The sequence below is a fragment of the Grampus griseus genome (assembly GCF_964374135.1).
Source record: "Grampus griseus genome assembly, chromosome: 18".
In the NCBI taxonomy this organism is placed as follows: Eukaryota; Metazoa; Chordata; class Mammalia; order Artiodactyla; family Delphinidae; genus Grampus; species Grampus griseus.
In genome coordinates this window covers 65,967,522-65,988,429 of record NC_139012.1, presented here as the reverse complement: position 1 = coordinate 65,988,429, position 20,908 = coordinate 65,967,522, and the positions used below count along the sequence as shown (strand labels likewise).

The following is a 20,908-nucleotide window of genomic DNA, read 5'->3' as shown; positions in this document are numbered from 1 at the left end:
AATGGTAGAACCCTCCAAAGACTGAGCACTGAGTCTGCACAGAGTGCCCCAGGCAGCGGAGGCCACCTTCATGCCTCCTGTTTCCAGAGTGCAGCACAGTGGACAGACCCAGCATTTCTCCTCAAGAACTTCCACTCTTGACTCTCATGAGTGAGGCTGGCTATATCTTCTACCTCTCCTGCCCCTTCGTTCCCAGGTTTAGGGGACTGGACAGTTGGATTTGAACTCTCCTGGGAGTTGAACGGTACCTTTTCCCCCCAAACACATAGTACATCTCAGTGTATAAGGGTCTAGCTTGGAGCACTGGACCCACTTCTACAAATAGACTCTTAAAAAGACTCTCCACCTTCTTTGTCTGCCCTACTTTCTCCCCGGAGGTATCCAGGAATGTAAAGAGTTAGCATATAACGCATATGTGTACATTGGTAAGAGCTGGCACACTCAAGCTATGGCATTTGTAAGTACTCTCCATAACCTGCACGTCCAAGGGAGCAGGGATTTACTCTCTGGAAAAGATAAGATATGTTTCTGCAAAGCACTCATAACAGCACTGCGTCTAAGGAGATATGTTACAGTCAATTTTGATAGGGCTGGCCAGACGAGTACGTGATGGGAAATGACTGCTGTGCAAGGACTGTACTCAAATATGAGTTCATGTTACATGGGTCTCAGGTTTCAGGGGGAAAAAACCTTCTAAATTACACATTCATTCTATTCTATTCAATGGCATAAATTTCTCTTCTGGATTCCCACAAAGATTTTGTTAGAGAGCCATAATTTTAATTTGCTCTGTTGTGTCTCTCTTGTCCCTATAGACATGTTTTTGGCTCCACCTTTAGGGAGAGGACCTGAGAAATAAAGAAAAAAAGAGTTCTCCCAGGTACTATTTACCGTCTCCCATGGAAACAGTGCTAGCCATCATCAACTTAGGGATTTACTAGAAAGTGCCTATCTGAGGTCCCACACTTACACAGCTGCTCTAATTCACGAAAAGAACAGCAGCTGGACTTGATATAAGGTTCAGTCGTTCTGACCCCAAACTACACATCAGGGGAGAAAAGACATTATGATTTATTATTATCACTTTTATTTTTATTATGAATACTTTCTGGAATCTTAAGTTCTAATATCGGAGTGTAGATTTGGACAGCAAGCTTTTTAAAAAAACTTTTTGAGCACCTGGAGATTTAAAATACTACTTTATGTTTGTTCTTTTCTGAAAATGGAAAACCACGAAGTAGAAATAAAGTTCAGAACAAACAATACCCGTTATGAGAAAAATAAATTCCATCTCTCTCATGTGTAATTTTATAATCACATTTATCAATCTGTAGGTTAAAGTACTGTATCAACGTTAATTTCCTAATTTTGATAATTTTACTACTACATAAAGGAATGTTATTTTAAGGAATTATTCACTTAAGTATCTAGGCATGGGGCGTCCTGTCTGAGGGAGAGATAATGGAGCAAGACAGAGGGGGAGAAGGACAAAGCAAATATGATGAGGATACTTCACATGAAGGGAATCTGGGTGCAGAGTATATGAGAAGTTTTTGTACTAGTTTTGCAACTTTTCTATAAATCTGAAATCATTTCAAAACCAAAATGAAATAAATATAAAACTTTATATATGTAGACACAAATATATATGTGCACGCACACATATACCTATATATACATATACAGATGGTCCCTGACTTACGATGGTTTGACTTACAATATTTTGACTTTGTGACAGTATGAACGCAATACACATTCAGTAGAAACTGTACTTTGAATTTTGAATTTGGTCTTTGCCGGGGGCTAGTGATGTGCAGTCTGATCCCCTTTCTTGATGCTGGGCAGTGAGCACAGCTGCCAACAGGCCAGGCGATCACGAGGGTGAACAACCGATACACTTACAACCACTCTGTTTTTCACTATCAGTACAGTATTCAATACATTGCAAGAGATATTCAACACTTTATTATAAAAAAGTGTTTTATGTTAGATGATGTTCCCCAACTGTAGGCTAATGTAAGGGTTCTGAGCACGTTAAAGTAGGCTAGGCTAAGCTCTGATGGTAGGTAGGTTAGGTGCAGTAAATCCATTTTCAACTCAGGGTATTTTCAACTTACGATGGGTTTATTAGGATGTAATCCCTTCATAGGTTGAGGATCTGCATATAACACCAGTGGGAGGGAAGTTCCCTGGCGGTCCAGTGGTTAGGACTCCGCACTTCACTGCTGTGAGCCCGGGGTTCAATCCCTGGTCGGGGAACTAAGATCCTGCAAGCTATGTTGCATGGCCAAAAATAAATAAATTAATTAATTAAAATAAAACCAGTGGGAGAATTTTATACTTGTAAGTATAGAGAGCAAGAACTCAATACGTTGGTAAAATATGGCATGCAACATGAGAAATCTGCATAATGACAATTTTTGTTGTGTAATTAAAACATGACAGCCAATGAAACAAACAGCCTGTGGATTTAATCCACCTAAATAAGGAGGACATTTTAGCATGGATCATGAAACGCTGTGAAACGGCAACTGGGAGGAATATGTGTGCAGGACACCCAGGAAACTGAGCACGGGGCTCTGTCTTCTCCAGGATGTTCCCTGGGGGAGAACAGAGCAGCACGTGGGCACAGAGGACCGATTTTCCTCCACAAAATTCCTTGGGCCTGGGAAGATGTAGGGGTTATACACTCTTTCCTTCCTACCGAAGGAAAAGGGTTTTCCAATTTATATATAGAAGGTTCACACAAGCTAAGCATGTGCTCCAAAAGAGAAAGACCATAGGGATTTTTTTTTGCGGTACACGGGCCTCTCACTGCTGTGGCTTCTCCCACTGCGGAGCACAGGCTCCGGACGCGCGGGCTCAGCGGCCATGGCTCACGGGCCCAGCCGCTCCGCGGCATGTGGGATCCTCCCGGACCAGGGCACGAACCCACGTCCCCTGCATTGGCAGGCGGACTCTCAACCACTGCGCCACCAGGGAAGCCCCATAGGGATTTTTATGTGCGATCAAAGTTGTCCCCAGGCAGCTCCAGCCGTGGGTGCTTGAGGCAAGACAGGAAGGCGGGAGGAATGAGGACTGCAGTAAAGGGGTTAAACCTGAACAGGACAGAGGCATCTTTACATTCAAGCCTCGTCAAGAGCCAGTGCATCAACCTCCATTTCTGTGTCCTTTTGACTTTATTCTTTCTTCACTCCTTCTGCCACCTAGCACATCATCACAGATTTTAGAGTCAAAGGGATACTGGAAAAGGACCATCTAGATCAAGGGTTGGCAACCTTTTTCTCAAAAGGGCCAGAGAGTAAATATTTTAGGTCAAAAGCAGTCACAGACACAGAGTAAACACACGAGCATAAATGTGTTCCAATAAAACTTTATTTAAAAAACAGGCAGAACAGATTTGTCTCATAGTTTGTGGATTCTCGATCTAGGTCATCTGTATTTCACTGATGAGGACCCTGCGGCCCGGGAGACTAAAGTGACCTTCCCAGATCTTTTGAATGTGTTCTCTTCAGTAGGAGAGTCTTTCTCTTTGTTTCTAATGGAACATTTCCCAGGTCCCAATCTAAAGCGGGGTGCTGATGCTGGGTTATTCTTAACCAAAAATCTAGTCCTATTTGGGTAATAAGTTTCTGCACTACGCAATTACCTGCTTGCACATTTAAAGTTAATTTCACATAGCTAAAGCAATCATTACAAAGTTGTGAGGGGAAAAAAAGCAAAGCAACAACCTCTTTTAACAGCAAACCAGTACATTTAGACGTATGGACTTCATGTCCATTTAAGTAAATCACTAGTGTGAAAACAGCTCTAGATACAAATGAGCAGGGTTAGATGAATGGATAAACAAAACGTGGTCCGTCCACAGTGAACTGTTATTTAGCCTTAAAAAGGGGAGAATGCTACAAGACGGATGAACCTTGAAGACATTATGCTACGTGCAAGAAGCCAGACACAAAAGGACAGATATTGTATGATTCTACTTACGTGAGGTACCTAGAAGGGGCAAATTCATAGAGACAGAAAGCAGCAGAGTGGTTACCAGGGGCTGGAGGTAGGAGATAATGGAGAGTTATTATTTAATGGGTACAGATGCTATTTGGGATGATGAAAAAGCTGTGGAAACAGTGCGGATGGTTGCACAACACTGTGAATGTACTTAATGCCATTGAATTGTATACTTTAAAATGATTAAAATGGTAAATGTTATGCTATATATATTTTATCACAATTTCACAGAAAAGGAGCAGTGTTATGTGGGATAGAGAACAGAGCCGAGATGGGTCCATCAGAGAAACTGGAAGCTCTGAGAACTAGAACACCAGGTGACTTTGCTGGGCGTGGCTGCCTGGGAACCGATGCTTTTTCACTTCCACTCACACCTGGGCACCCAGGGGTCTCCCTTGCGTACCACACCAAACTTGCTTATTGCTTTCTTTCATGTCAGATCCATCCAGGGTCCTTCCTTCTAAACTCTACACTAAATCAGGCGCTGCATCATCTTATCCTGAAACCCCTGTCAGAATCACATAACCACGAAAATGGTGGCAGAGGTGCCTTGCCTACACAGCACTCCCACAAAACAGAGGAACAGCAAGAGAAATAAAAATACCCCAGTGCCTTCAGAAAAGTGATTACATTTCAGTTGAAGTTCAGAAAAGTAGGGTGAGTGCAGCAGCATCTGAATTCTTATGATCACACCAATCAAATGGACCTCTGTTCCACAGCCCGGTGGATAGTTCTGTTACTATACATTTGCACGATTTACCCATAAAGACGGTTTACGTTTTGTCCAGTCTGGCCAGCTGAGTCTCTGCCGGCGCGCTGGTTTATTAGTTCTTGCCCCTTAGCACCGGATCCGCCCTAAAAGTTTCACTAGAGACAATGCCGTTGTTCAGATGATAAGGCTCACACATTGGCCCCATACACAGAATGTGTACCACTGGCCTTTGTGCTCATGCTGTGAACTGACACAGAATCCCAACTCCATGTGGAGGTGGCTGAGATAACCAGCGGTGCCTTATTCGGTGCCTGGCGATAAAGATTATCCTTTGGTTTCTTTCTATAGCTGCCATTTATAAAGGCTGAAACTACCTGAAATTCAGCTCCTTTGACTCATGGATGAGTGTGAAAGGACCCAGGCTGTCTCTAATTGCTGCTTCCCAGTGTGGCCTGTGCCTGCCGCCAATCTTCCAACAATCCCACGTGAAGAGGTGCCGGTTTCCAGCCGGATGGCATTTTATCTACCCTCCCGTTTGCACCTGTCACGCTTTCATTGGCCACCGAGCAGCCTCTGAATATAGTCTCTGTATCCAGTGAAATGGAAATGTGTGGCCGCAAGGGCTGCTCTGATCTTGGGTAGCTGCCCTCGGTCCAGAAGGTTCCCTTGATGATCGCTCCTTGCTTGTAAGGTAGCTCTTGGGAACGGACTTAATCCAGTTTGGTCAAGCACAACCTTGAGACTCTGGTAAATTACAACACCCACTGAAGAAGCAAGAGGGATGGTGAGGCGTAGCTACTCTCCAACAACCTCATTTCCAAGTTATAATGAAAGCGAGTCTCAGACCACATCCTGCTCCACATACCGACACTTGTTAAACACACACTTATCAAACAGCAGGCACACGTCAGCTCAGCAACCTGTTCTGAGAGCTAGTTACATCCTAGCTGCCTCTCATTTTAAGTGATTGGGCTACCATCTTGCATGAAAGACACACTGGAGGCAAATGAAGCAAGGTTCCGGGAAGAATTCTGTTCCTTCTGGCAACAAATAACCCCAAATCCTCTGAACCAAAGACTAGAAACGGAGTCCTTTGGGATGATCAAGCTCTGACCGCCATTCCTGAGGACAGAATGGGCACAGCTGGAGTGCTGTAGTAAAGCTGTTCTCATTGTTCAAAATACGTATCACCGCACTGGCGCACACACAGCCACTGCGCCAAGCTCTCCACACGCCCCACTGGCCCCTCGCTCCTCTGGCCTAGGGAACCCTGGGGAATCCTATGTCCCAGGAGGCAAAGAGCTAGTGCTTGGCCGAGCAGGGCCCCTCGGGAGCTCCAGCATTTGTTTTGGTTTGGATTATAGTCAAGGCCCATGACACACTGGTTGTTAAATATTTTAAATATCTTTCAGACTTACAATAATGGCTATATGCCTGGATGGCTGTTTAAATCCTTTCCTGTAAGTACAGGGAGTATCTCGAGCTCTTTAAGCCAATCCATAATCTTGAATATCTTTTTTTTTTTTTTTGCGGTACGCGGGCCTCTCACTGCTGTGGCCTCTCCCGTTGCGGAGCACAGGCTCCGGACGCGCAAGGCTCAGCGGCCATGGCTCACGGGCCCAGCCGCTCCGCGGCATGTAGGATCTTCCCAGACCGGGGCACGAACCCGTGTCCCCTGCATCGGCAGGCAGACTCTCAACCACTGCGCCACCAGGGAAGCCCAATCTTGAATATCTTTAGTTTCACCGATGACAGTCCATTTTTAACATGTATGATGCTAATAAGTAAAACACCAATTCCACCATTAAAATCCAATTCCACCATTAAAACACCAGTTTTAATAATAAAACACCAATTGCACTATTAAAATCCATTTCTGACCATGGCTATACTAATAGTGAGGCTTCTGGTGTTGGTCGAGATATGGGTAATAGTAGCCTTGAGTTTCCACTCTGGATCTGAACCTGAGCTGTGACTTCCTGTAACTCACACACACATCTCAGTCTGTCTATTCGAAAGTATTTTTAAATGAATGACAGGCATCGGAACAGTGGTCTTAAGAACTTCGAAGAATCTGAGATTTTATTCTACTTGTAAGCTAACCAGTTAGGCTGCCCCACTTTCACGGATGCTGGCAAAAGCTAGGAGGCTTCTGGATCGGAGATGGGGGACTGGATTATTACCCTCAGCACAGCAACCAGCACGAGCTTCACATCTGGTGAAGACTCCATCCCACAGGGGCTGATGCAGTAAACTCAGTAAGTTTGTGTCACCGTTAAGGAACCTAAGCTTACGGATCCCCACTTTTTTTATAACAGGCTGCAAGCGAATCCACCCACACTGTGCCCCAGAGGGAGACGTTATTATAGGAAACAATAAATAACACCTGTCCTCCGCTCCACTCAATTACCAATGTCATCAAAACACCCAGTTGCTAACCCAAGCAGCTTACGTACTAAGATATCCCGTAGCAGCTATCCAAAGCATGATCCCAAATCAAGAGGTTGAAAAAAAACCCTGTCCAGAACATACAAAAATCAGTGCCTCAAAGATGCACAGTGCACAGAAACAGAGCTGAACTGTGTTTTTTTAAAGCATGCTTCTAAGATGATGTACGATGACTTGAGAAAGGACACAGATTAGAAGTGAAGGAACAGGAGAGAAAGGGGTAATTAATAACTGCAATGAATAATCGCTGACAGGGTGACATAAAACTGTTGCAAAACAACTACAAAAAAAGCAGAAAGAACTCAAAGTTTTTTCAGTCTTGGTTATTTAGTAAAAGGGCAAATCACTCAACAAATGTCCATGGCTCTTGGGGATGACTTCGTATGACAGCATAGCCGCTAATGATTTTTTTTTAAGTCTTGTTTATCTTTTATATATTCTGGCTAAAGCGATGGAAAAGTATACGATACATCCTCAAACTTTTCCAACATGATTAAAGCAGGAAGTGTGTTGGTGTTTAAGACAGCAAGGAGGAACTGATATTTATTTGTACGTCTTCATGTGCAAAAGCATCTTCCACTACCCCCTTCAATCCTTTTAACAGGCAGGTGAAGCAGGTACTGTTATCTTCTTTTAGAGACTGAAGAACTGAAGTTCTGAGAGCTCAAATAACTTGCCCAGAATCAAACAGCTCTTGGGGAGTGAAACGGAGATTCAAATCCAGTCCATGTTTTTTCCTTTAAGAGGAAAATTCATTTATCTGGAATAACTCATTTGTACAGAATTTTCTGAAAAGATCTGACAAATGCGTTTTACTCTACAAATTCTCTATACTAATTAGTTTTTGTCAACATTCTACCAGGTTAAAAATCAGGTGAAATGTCAGATCAGCCCTTTGATTACTTTGTTACATTTTTGGTTTTATTCTAAAACCACTTTTGATGGGTTATTCATCAATAATGCTTACCAATGACCCTTTCCTCACAGGAGACCTGTTAAGAGTTCTATCTTCTATTTCTATTACCGAACAAAGGCAAAAACCCACAGGAAGGTCACTAACAGAGGAGTTAACACAGTAATGTGAATTCTCAATTCTGGGGCAGAAATATTTCTCCCAAGATTAAGAGCCACAATACAAAGATTTGAAAGAACTCTCCTCTAACGTTCATACAGACACATCTCCCAGGAACATCAGTGAAACGTCTTTCCTCAGTGTTACTATTCGGAACGAACAGATAATTAGATAGGAGGATGGTCTAAGACAAATCTGTGTGAAATCTCTCAACTGTAATCTCCTTGAGGGCAGGGAGCTGGTAGGAGATTTCCCAAAGGGGTTGTATTACATTATCAGAAGGAACTGTCAGCTTGGGATGTTGGGGGTGGGCAGTAGATTCTTCTTTTTAATTAATAGATTTATCCCTAAATCCTTAACTATCAGAAACACTTAATAAATCTACATATTGATTCAAGATGATGTTCATGTAGCCAATTTGTCTTCATTGCTGCTTCTCATAGTCATTGTTAACATAATCGATTAAACAAAGTTCCTTCCTGAGAGAGGATCTAAAACATCAAAAGCCGTTAGATTTAGTGTTAGTGCATTTCTACCCCCAGATTAATATTCAAACGAAACATACTAGGAAATAGTAAAGAGCACATAATACAAAAGAATAACGAGAATGAACCAGTTCAATCTCCTAGACTTCCTTCCGTAAACTGAGTCTAAAATGGCACACCACTCAGGTATATCATTTTTTGTTTTTAGAAAAGGATAACATTGAAAAAAAAATGAAGAAGCACCTTTAAAAGACAGACTAACATATTCTTCCCTATAGTTTGGTGGCCATATCTTAATATTTCCTAATATCTCAATATTAAGATATGGCCACCAAACTACTGGGAAGAATCATATTTCTCATCTCCTGCAGGTTTTCTAAGCACATTTCCTTTCTTCCGCTAGCGCTGAATTCCACTGCTGCAAATCACTGCAAGCCACTTTAGGTTTTTAAAAGGCACGGATACAACAATGGGCAAGATCCTGCTCTAAAATAACCAGACCAAAAAAGACTTCAGGAAGGACAGATTTAAAGCAATTTCTTCTTTCATCTACCAGGGCTTTTGGTTTTTTAAACTATGACCCTGAACTTGATTACCTTCTAGGAGATGGTTAAGCCATTAGTCCCTTAGAGAGTAATGTCATGATTCTCACCAGGATACCAGTGGCCAAGTAGATACAGAAACATGATAGCAGCTGCCTTTTAGTGGTCAAAAATGAGCCATAGGGTTTCATCCTTTTTATCTTCTCTCTTCCTTCCTTTTCTCTCTCAGCCTCCCTCTCTCCCTTCTTTTAACCATTGAGTAGACAGCAGATATGTGACGCGCAGGTAAGAATCATACCTATCTAATTCATAATTTTATTCTAAGTATCTGGTACAATTTTTGGAACCTAGAATGTGCTTAATAAATATTTGTTGAATAAATAAATATGTCTATTAAATCCTGCTATGAGCCAAACACTGCGATAGGCACCAAAGTTGCAAAAATCCTGTCCCATAGGGACCTGCAAAGATGTGTTTAGGGAAGCAGATAGGATTGGATCTATGATTATACAGAATGGGGTGCTTTTTCCTAAAGCAGGATCAGAGGCATTTACTCAGCTATAACTTAAAGTGGAAATGTTCATGCTCTAATGTTATTGTCATGGTCCCAGGAATGGGCGGGCTGAATTTACGCCCCTGAAATGAATTGATTTTTCTCCCTACTTTCTGAAATGAACACAGAAAATCCTTCATCTCCTGAAAATGAGGCCCCAAGGAAAGCTGAGTGACCAGCAAAGCTGATTGTTTTTTCCTTGGAGGTGCCCAGACACTTGGCTCCGTCACTTCATCACCAGCCAAGTTGGACTTCCTCTGCCTGGGGCAGTTTCCCAGCATCCTTTACAGCATCACCTTCCAGAATGTTCTCATGGGTCCCCCCAGGCCTACCAGTTTAGGTCTTGGTTTAACTCACAGCAGCTGCCCGGCTTCCCTCTGTCACCCTCCTGCACTAGAGCTGAGTGAAGGAATATAGGCTCATGCTGGACCTTCTAAGAGATTTCCAGTGATTAGCACTTAAGTGTCAAAAGTTTGGAACCGTTCCAGATGATAGCCATGGAGGAGGCGGGAAATCATCACTGCTTTAAAGACTTTACCTTTGGCTAAATCTCAATGCATATTCAACACCTTACCTCTAACCAGTCTCCCAAATCGCAGTCTCATCATAGTATCATCAATTACCTTTAAGCAATGACCAGAAACGCATCAAGCGTTAGGGGTCTCTTCCCAAACCGAGCAACAGATGCTGCCTTCTGCTCTCTGGGAGCACCTCGCAGGCCAGCCCGGCTCCCGCACAGCTCAGACGGCTGCAGCCCCTGGGCAAAGCCTTCGCTTGGTCTGCATGAAGCAGCCTCAAAAGTCCACGTAAGTCACAGGAGTCTTCTCACTTCTGACCAAAGGGATGCTCGTTTTATTCAATATCACAGCAGCTGAGAGCAGCTTCTCCTGTTACTGGCTGCAAAAGTAGAAGTTTCTCTGTGGACATCAGGAAAACTGGGTCACTCAGCTTCAGAAACACCCACTAACGCCAAGCTTGAGAAAGCTCAAAAAAGAAATTTTCTACTTTCGCTCCCATTTTGGCCCACTGACCCCGCCATAGCTTGCCAATCATTTTTTTTTTTCAAGTGCAGTTTGATTTGAGAAGAGAGAAAACACGAGTCAGGAGTCAAAGAGCTCAAGGAGACGTGTCCAAAGAGATGTGCAATGGTCATTGCTCAGATCAGAGGAGAAGAGATTTCTTCACTGGCATGAAAATCTGGAAGAAACAGACTCTCATCTTCTCTGACACTGAGGTTCTGAGTTTTCCGAGTTTATGGTACTGTTCTTGAGAAGCCAAGAGCATAATTTCAAGGACAGGAAACATGATGGCTTCTCAATCAAATTAAATAGCAAAGTGAAATCAATAATTACTCAAATTTACTTGGCAAATTAGCAAGACAAATTAATTGAAACTCTACTTTTGATCATAAGGATATAGTTAGAAAAGTCTTTGGTGGATGAAAATATCTCTGAGGCATGAATTAAATCAACTGGACAACCTGATGATAAAGCCTTTATGCTTAATGTACAAATTCCAACTTGCTGGCATGGAATATAAAGGAAGAATAGAGATTATCAGCAAATATTCATTAAAAGTGGTCCTGTACAAACAATGTGAATAATAACAGCAAACATCTACTGGGCTTTTATTCCGTGAAGATGCTGTGCTACACTATGTATTATTCTTATCACTTATACTGTTTTGTTCTCTTAAAAATTAATAAAGAGAACCATTATGGTTACCACTTGCACAGCACAAACCATTACTGTCCCTTTGTCCACAACCATGGACTTCATGACAGAAGGAGCACCGAGCACCAAAGTCTGACAAAAAATAGAGACTGAGATGCCTTTTCTCCTCTCAGCCTCATCTTCCACTTACAAATGTCACTACTTCTCAGTATATCTGGTTCTGTAAAACTCTGAACACATCCGTGCTGGGCCGCAAGAAGCCAGTCCATACATGGTATTGCCTGACAGCAGCTATTCATTCAAGATGGGCACGTGACAAATTGGTCCAACTAGACCGAGGAGAGAGACTTTTATTCCATTACGGGGGGAGAAGCTCGCCCTCGCCTATTTGACGTGAACAAGGATGCTTAGAGACACAAGTGCCAAATGCAGTCCTCTTCCGACCAAGGGGAGAACTAGCCTCAGGATGAAGGACTTTGAGATGGACAACATCTTTGAGCCCCTGGCTCGGTCAAGTCTAAAGCTCACCTACAGGCTCTGGCCTGTAATAAGGGATCTTAAATGTCTTCTTTGTTTAAGCCAATTGGCATCAGATTTTCGTAACCTAAAGTTAAAGCCTCCTAATTTATATAAAACAAAATGAATGAATGTTTGTTAAACTAAATTCCAGCAAGATACAAAAAATTAATTTTTCTATATAAATTAAGGCTTTTTTAAAAAAGTATGGTCGCTGACCACTTATACCTGAATCACCGGGGATCCTTGTTTGAAACACAAATGACAGAGGCATAATATCCAAGGCATAGAAACTAAAAATCTATCCTCTCAACCAGCCTACCTCTGATTCCAATGCTCAAGGTTGAGAACGACTGTCAAGGCAAGCTATACCATTTCAGTGGGGGAATTTAGACATTCATTACGCAGCGTGCCTTAAATTCTTGTTTCCCTGTTTTGAAAATGTGTGAATTCAAACCTGCCCCTGGCTTCCTCATAAATAAGTGTGATCTAAAGGTAAGCAGAGTAACAGTCTTTGATTTGTGAAAGTGGTTATTTTTGCAAAATTGCTTCAAGGCTCGGGACTTGATAAGATATGAAAATGCTTGAGAAATAATCAATAGCCTGATAAAACTGTTTTTGATGAATGTAAAACAAACTCTCCCCCAAGTGCCTTTCTAAGGAAAGCAGGCATTTAAAAAAGTAGACTCTATTAGGCTCCCACCACGTTATGTTACAACCACAATTGTAAGCTTTTTACGTAGTCCCTTCCTTGCCTAAACAGTACTCATATTTTTGGACTCAGTTTAAATGCTCTTTCCCTGGGAGGCCCTTCCTAGCCCCCCAAGGATTCCTACCCCCTCTGGTGCGTAATCAGGCTCCTTCCCGGCTCTTCTCCCTGACCTGCCTGCAACCTACCTCCCTGTCACCCTAAAACACGCCCACGTTCACTCTTTACCTACCGAACTCCTCTACAGCCTTGAGGGCTCAGCTAAAAATAATACCTCCTTAAGAAGCACCCAGGTGAGGTCAGGGCCCCCTGAATGGTGAAATAGCAACTAAATGAAACACCAACCGGGCTGCTTTGGGCTGCAAGCAAGAGAAGGCCTGCCTCAATCTTTACCCTGTAAGGAAATGAATTACTGTGTGTCAGCAAGGCTGGAAATTCTAGGGATGCCGGCCCACAGGCTGGTTTCTCTGCCCGCCCCTGCCCTGCGGCCTGCTCCTTCCTGCTATTCCACCTTGTCAGGGGTGGCTGCCAGAGGGAGGGAGACCACGGCTTCTGATGCCTCTTCCTTAGGCATGTGATTCCATCTTTCTCAGAAGCCTCTGGAAACATCTCCAGTCTCACTCGCCCAAATGAGCTTAAGCTTTCCATGCTAGTGCTAAGAGGTGGGATGCCCAAGCTTAATTAATGGGGCTTTTCACACCTTATGTCGCAACATGACACAACAAGAAAATGGTAGTATTTACAAGGGATCCTAGGATAACTGGATGGGGCTGCTCGGTGAAAAGTCTTGGACTGTCCTATATCCTGACCGGCTGAAGGAATCGATAAATGAGCACAAATGGAATGAAGACATTTCTGGCACAACAGGGGGACGCTTTGCTTGAGGTCAGGGGTCTCAAACTACAGCTCCACTACCCATTTGTGTAAATAAAGTTTTATTGGGACACAGCCACACCCATTCATATAGGAACTGTCTTACCATGTACTTGGCCATATGGCTTGCACAGCGGAAAATATTCATGATCTGACTCTGGCTCTTTATAGAAACATTTGCCAAACTTTGGCTTAGACTGACCAACTAGAGTGGAATAATATTGGCAAGACAACCACAGTGCCCATTACAGTGCCTGACCCTTTATAACACACTTTCCATATATATATATGTGTGTGTGTGTGTATATACACACACACACACACATATATTTATATATTTAAGCATATGTGCCTTTCCTGTTAGTTTTTAAGTTCCATGAGGGGAATAAATAGTGTCTTTTAATTTATTTATTTATTTTTGGCTGTGTTGGGTCTTTGTTTCTGTGCGCGGGCTTTCTCTAGTTGTGGCAAGCGGGGGCCACTCTTCATCGCGGTGCGCGGCCCTCTCACTATCGCGGCCTCTCTTGTTGCGGAGCACAGGCTCCAGACGCGCAGGCTCAGTAGTTGTGGCTCACGGGCCCAGCTGCTCCGCAATAGTGTCTTTTTAAATTCGTTCCTGATGCCATGTCCCCAGCACCTTGCACAAGGCCTGGCACATCGAAAGCACCCTATAAATATTCCTTTGCTGAATAATTGAATGAATGCACTCCTTAAATAATCTGCCAAAGTGGGAACAAAAGCAACGATGATTTCTTTTGGGATATGCTCTAAAGCAGCGGTCCCCAACCTTTTTGACACGAGGGGCTGGTTTCCTGAAAAATTTTCCTCGGATGGGGGGCGGGGAATGGTTCAGACGGTAATGTGAGCAACGGGGAGCGATGGAGAGCGGCAGATGAAGCTTCACTCACTGGCCTGCCGCCCACCTCCTGCTGTGCGGTCCGGTTCCTAACAGGCTGGGGACCCCTGCTCTAAAGACAGCAATCACAGCTCAGTAACGGCACGCCAAGAAGTTGACCCACATTCCACTATAAGGAGGCCGTGAACCTTAATCACATTAACACTGCCCAACCCTCGGGAGGAAAGATTCATCCACACGCTGTCTATGGAGACGCGCACAAACAAGCTCAGGTTCTCAGAAGTGGCAGAGACGGTAAGACGGTACGGCCACGGCTACAGCGCGTACGCCACTAACACCGGGCTACAGAGTCATCCTTCCAGAGAACCTCACCCTCCCACGCACAGGGCGGCGCCCAACCCAGCCTAGGCTCTTCAAGTTTGCTCCGTAATCTCTGAGTTCACTCACTCCCTGAAGTTCAGCTCTCATCAGTGTTCCAGAGAACAGTAAAGACAGAAAACACAGGAAGTTCGGTGGGAGACGTGTGGTGACATCTCTATCCCACGGTTTCCCTTTAGGTCTTCTTTAGGAAGAAAAGATCACAGAGTCTGAAAAATTAATAGTAACCTGGAGAAACGGAACTCGATAAAGCCAAAATACTTCTTCAGGGGACCCAGAACTCATCTTATCTGTAGATAATGCCAGTTTTGATTTTTTTTCTCATCATCCAATCTAAGAGAAATTTAAAACTAAAAAGGCCAAAATTAAAACAACACTGTAATTTTAAGGTTGCTAAAACGGCTTTAGTGAGTTTATAACATAAGAAAATTATCATCACTAGCAAAGTAAGAGGCAAGTGTTTTGTTTTTAACGTTAATTTTGACATTCAAATTTTTAATCCTCAATGCTGAGAAGCTGTAAAATCCTGGGGTGCAGTAGCGAAAACAGGATCTGAGTTTCATTATAACCTGCTAATTAATATGGCAAAGCACAACAGCAAGACACCAGCAAGAACAGGATTCTAACCAAGTTGAGGCCTGTGTGAAACAGCAGAGAATCCCTCAAATACCAGAGAAAGAAAAATGCCAAACGCTGTATTGCAATATCTCCCCTGGACACAGTTTGCTTTCCAATAAAAAAAAAGGATAGGCTAGCGGTTAACTTTGTGCCAGCATTTTCCCCTTCTCTGCATTTACAACAATCACAAACCAATCCAGCCTTAGGACAGCTTCGCCTTCAATGAGGGAAGAATGGGCAGAGGGAAATCTCTTATTTTTTTATCCATGCAAATTGGGTGGTATTGCAGGCACCATCTCCTCTACCCAAAGAGCCAATAGTATTTTGAGGGAAGCAGGTGTTTGTCATCCATTGAGTCAACCAAAAATTGCTTCATTTTCAAATTCACAGACTTTTTATATGATATCACATCTGCCCATTTTTCTCAGTATCCAACAGAATTTTTTTCTTACAAGTTCTTTTATTTATTTATTTTTTGCTGCATCACGCGGCACGCGGGATATTAGTTCCCCGACCAGGGATGAACCCGCGCCCCCTGCGGTGGGAGCACGGAGTCTTAATCGCTGGACTGCCAGAGAAGTACCTTTTGTGTGTGTGTGATAAGTTCTAACAAAAATTTTTTAAATGAATTGGGATATAGTAATACTGCCGTTAGACCAGTTCCCTCGAAATTTTTCTACTTAGAGAGAAATATTTAATGTGAAAAGCAGACAGATGTTTAAGTTAGTAACTCACTACGCGCTCATTGTCAAAAACTTAATCTGTCTATCCATATATTAGGGAAAAATGTGTCGGCTATCATTTGGCGATAAGTGTTTTATGGGCTCATAATCTTCGGTCTAGTTAACACTAATTCTAGCAGAACATCCTAAGAAAATGATTCAGTCAAGAGAAGACTTATATTCATTAAACTACTCCTTACAATATGTTTACGTAACACCAACCGAGTAGACAAAATACCCAACTAGAAAGAAATAAGCAAGTGGTTAAGTAAATGTAGGTTTCTCAACCAACGGAAATATTAGCTGACCATTACAAATTAGAATGGTGCAAACCATGTCGTATTATGCAAAACATTTTTATAGGCTGCCACGTAAGTAGAATACATTCTCCGCACAAGTGAGAGATAGCTCAGATTTTCTGATTAGGACACAGGAAAAATCATGAGCCCTTCATCAAGGTGTGAACTGTGGCCTGCTTGATCACAGACCCTGCTTCCTGGGTCTCTATGGTCCCCTGACGAGCTTTCTTCATCCCTCCCCTGTGCTTTGCTGAACTGTAATCCTCGCCTGCCAGATGGTCCACAGGGTCACTTTAAGACCCAGCTCCATTCCCATCTCTTTCACAAAGCTGTGTATTACCCTGGAGTGGAAGTGCTTTAGATTCCTTAGCACTGACCGTCATCTTCTTGATCATAGTACTTGCTTTATCTTCTCCAATAGACAGTGAAGTCCACAGAGAGAGTTACTTTTAGTGCATGAAATGACTCAAATATATGATTTTGAATGAATGAATGAATGAATATTAACTCCTCATAGCAAGGACCATTTCTTTTCTTTGTACCTATAGTACTTCCCACAGTACAGGCCAACAGTAGATTATACATAGCTCTTTACTAAACAGTTGAACAAATGAATGTATGTGTATTGTTACACGTGACTGCTGGCTCCAATCCTGGGATGCGTTTTTCTTCCCCATCCCTTTTCCACCTTCTCCTTCTATGAAAGATCAGAGAAGATTCTCTTCTAAAAGGAGTACTATGCATGAAGAGAACTTACCCAGGTCAAACTGGCCAGAAATGTAGCCACAAGTCTGCCGGACCTCCTCACTGTCCCAGCCCAGGGGGTACAGGGCACAGCCAGCACCGATCAACAGGCCTGCAAAGAGAAAAGACAACGGGACTTTAGCAATGCCCCTCTGCAGCCCTAGATAAAGGTACAAGGGAGAAGAAATCAATATAGGCAATGTGACAATGGAACATGGGGTCTGCTTTTGGGAAAGCACCAGCCAAGCTCCCTTTAGTGACCTAAGTTCAGTTTAATTCCAAGAACAATTCCAAGTCTGCTTAAAAGGGGGTGGGAGGTGGGAAGAACAACCTTGACAGACAGCTCAGTTTGGTTCCAACTTCCCCTTTTAAAGCATTAAAAGCCTTGCAAATCCTGTTTAGGGAGTACAATCCAGAAGCCCTTTTAATCACTCTTGTAAAAAGCCAACCCATTCCACCCTCAATCCATGTAAACAAGTAATTCGAGAGCCAGCAAAAGGGCCTCATGGGTTATGCATCATCATTCATTAGATTGCTTTTTCCAATTTAAGAATCAAAATAGAATGTATCAGCATCATCAAATTTTTTTTTTGTGGTACGCGGGCCTCTCACTGTTGTGGCCTCTCCCATTGCGGAGCACAGGCTCCGGACGCGCAGGCTCAGCGGCCATGGCTCACGGGCCCAGCCGCTCCGCGGCATGTGGGATCTTCCTGGACCGGGGCACGAACCCGCGTCCCCTGCATCGGCAGGCGGACTCTCAACCACTGCGCCACCAGGGAAGCCCACATCATCAAATTTTACCAGGGGCAGAGACAGCATAAAGATTTTCATGAACCACTTGAGCACACTGATTGAACTCGTGGACCATGCTATGGTTACCATGCTCCCTTGAGAAGTTGAGAATCACCAAGTGTCCACGCATCTTGTAAACACTCAAGAACACAGACGCTAACTGTGACTTCAGTTCTTCTTGCAGCGAAGACCAAAAGGTTTGATGAGTGAACTAAAGCAAGTGACGGTTTTATTTTAAGTTAAGGTATCACGGCAGCTCACCCTGAGCAGACAGCTTTCGATTGGTGAGTCTTTAGTTTTACATCAAAACCTATCAATAATATGGTTTTATGAGAAGCTGAATGAGACTGAAGCACTGACCAATCAAATCTGAGGGCTAATCTGAAAGTATCATCTTGTCACATCAGTCAGCGAGTATTAACATCACCCGTAAATCCACAAGTGTGCTGAGCCAGTGGGACCAATGCATACACAGTCTGACTGTCTGCAGGATTGTGGGTTAAGAGGCGCTAAATAACGGAGGCCCCTAAATTAGAAAACCTGTTAATGTGGTAATGTATAGGCCGAACAACAGTGTCCCCAAAGGCATCTAAGGGAGATCTTCAGTATTTCTGGATTGAGTCTCTTCCTGTCCCCCTTTGGCTTCTCCCCTGCCCCTGGTGGATGACTTGAGTAGGTGTAACCTGTACAAACTGTCTGTTTCCTCACAGGCATCTAAGGAGGAGCTGCTTTCTACCCCACTCCCCCAGCCTCTATGCCAGCTGTGTGAGGAGACATCCCCCAGAAACGGACACGTTTCCCACCCTGTTGCCCCTCCCTCTGATCCATCCCTTAGACCCCAGTAAAACGAGCATCTAATGCAGAAGGGCTGTGATCCAAGGGAATTGCCTGCAAAGAATCACTGCAGCTGCAATCACAAATTCCAGGATCCCTGTATGCAACTGTGTAAATATGAATTGTATTGAGGCCAAAGAATAATTCGAAAAGCAATGGTACGAGGTTTGCTGACTAAGCAAATATCCCAGTGACCAGTTTCCTTAGGCATTTTGCCCTAGGATAAAAGTTATAGCATTCTGAAGACAATTCCAAACTAGCGTTATCCACCATCAGGTAAAGAGAGAATTAATGAGGATGCCAGAGTTTGTGTAAACTGAATTCCATGAATGTTGACTAAATAACATGGCATCATTTCCATGCTACTCAGTTCTTAAATTAATAAGTAACACCACCTTTTGAGATCTGGTGAGCAATTTTTAAATGATGACACACGCAGAAAGGCCGTTAGGTATAAAATGTTCAAGGGTAAGTAAAATGAAAAACAGTAGAATTTAAAGCATCAGTATTCCCTCTATCTGATAGGCAAACAAATGATAAAGTCTCAATTGCTAATGTTCTTACAGTATGGCAGAAAAATATGTGTCATGTGTTCATGAAAGAAGCTGCTTTTTTTTGGTTTTGTTTTCTGTTTTTTGTTTTTATCAGAATTTATTCTTAACTTCTGAAAAGAATTGCTTTTATTTACCGTTACCCAATGCCGGTTGTTGTGTTTATATGAATTTCTTTTTAATTTTATTTATTTATTTAATACAGCAGGTTCTTATTAGTTATCTCTTTTATACATATTAGTGTATATATTTCAATCCCAATCTCCCAATGCATTCCCCTCCCCGCCCAAGAAGCCGCTTTCGTCCAGTATAAGGATCCCAGCATTTTGCGAGACTAAACAGAGAGGAACTTTTAAGTGCCTGTTATGGAGCAAACAGGCCTGTGAGTCTCTAAGTGGTACAACGCTTGGTAGTCAGGGTTCTTCTGTGTAATAGAATATTGGGCTGTCTTTGTAACAGTACGAAATATGGAGTCAACCATATAAATTAGAAATAATTTTATACATAGGAAATCTGTGTCAGGTGTAAGAATTAAAAAAAGAAAAATACCATGAGCATATGTTCACATTAAAAAAGTATTCAGCGGAGGGCAACTAGCTTATCTGGATTTTAGTATTCATATTTATGTAGCCGTTGTTTTGTCACCTGCTAATGTTTGCTAACAGTAAAGATACTGCAGATTCTGAAGATGTGGGGAACATTTCTGGGAGAAAAGTGCATGTTGCAAACTCCTCAGGCTAAGTGATTGTTGCAGTGATTAGGTTCCGTAGGTGAATATCTGGCTTCCCCACTACCTCGCTACTATTATACATTAAGGTGAAAGCAAGTCTCGGGCCAAATTCAGCCAACTACGAAACAACTGTTGACTAGCAGGCTGGCACAAAAAGCGATCATACGACCAATACTCTAAACTCAGTGAAACCCTCCCCCAACTCCATCAGACAGTCACTCTAACAAATACCTTCAAAACACAATAACTACAACAATTATTCAGATAGCAGGATCAGGGACACTTCAGGTCAGATGACACAGGATCTTCCAGTTGATGGAATGGGAGAGGGTGCAGGAGTCGAGTTCTAGACCTGCCCTGCCCCACGCAGTAGCCACGAGCTACATGTAGCTATTTAAGTTAGGGATTTCCCTGCCGCTCCAAGTGGTTAAGACTGGTGCTTTCACTGCCAGGGCCTGGGTTCGATCCCTGGTTGGGGAACTAGGATCCTGTAAGCCATGCGGTGCAGCAAAAGAAAAAGAAAATTAAGTTAATTAAAATTAAATAAAAATAAAATTCAGTTCTTCAATGGCACTAGCCACATTTCAAATGCCTAGTAACCACATGGCGCTAGCGGCTACCATATTAGACAGTGCAAATACAGACCATTTTCATAATCACAGAAAGTGCGACTGGAGAGAGCTGCTCTAGACCTAAGACACCACTTCAAGAGGATGGGAAAAAACCTGCCACTCTAAAATGTCCCTTTGGAATGTGGATTATTTCTAACTAAAAACAATCAAGGCCCAAAAGA

General features: G+C 43.0%; 1 protein-coding gene across 2 annotated transcripts in view; it reads right to left on the bottom strand.

Moving 5' to 3' along the window:
* LHFPL6 (LHFPL tetraspan subfamily member 6) overlaps window positions 1-20,908 on the bottom strand; it is a 224,312-nt gene that overhangs the window by 11,206 nt on the left and 192,198 nt on the right. For both annotated transcript variants that reach the window (XM_082675805.1, XM_082675806.1), the window contains exon 3: window positions 17,222-17,320. In XM_082675805.1, coding sequence (XP_082531931.1) covers window positions 17,222-17,320 — 99 coding nt within the window. The remainder of the gene's footprint in view (window positions 1-17,221; window positions 17,321-20,908) is intronic.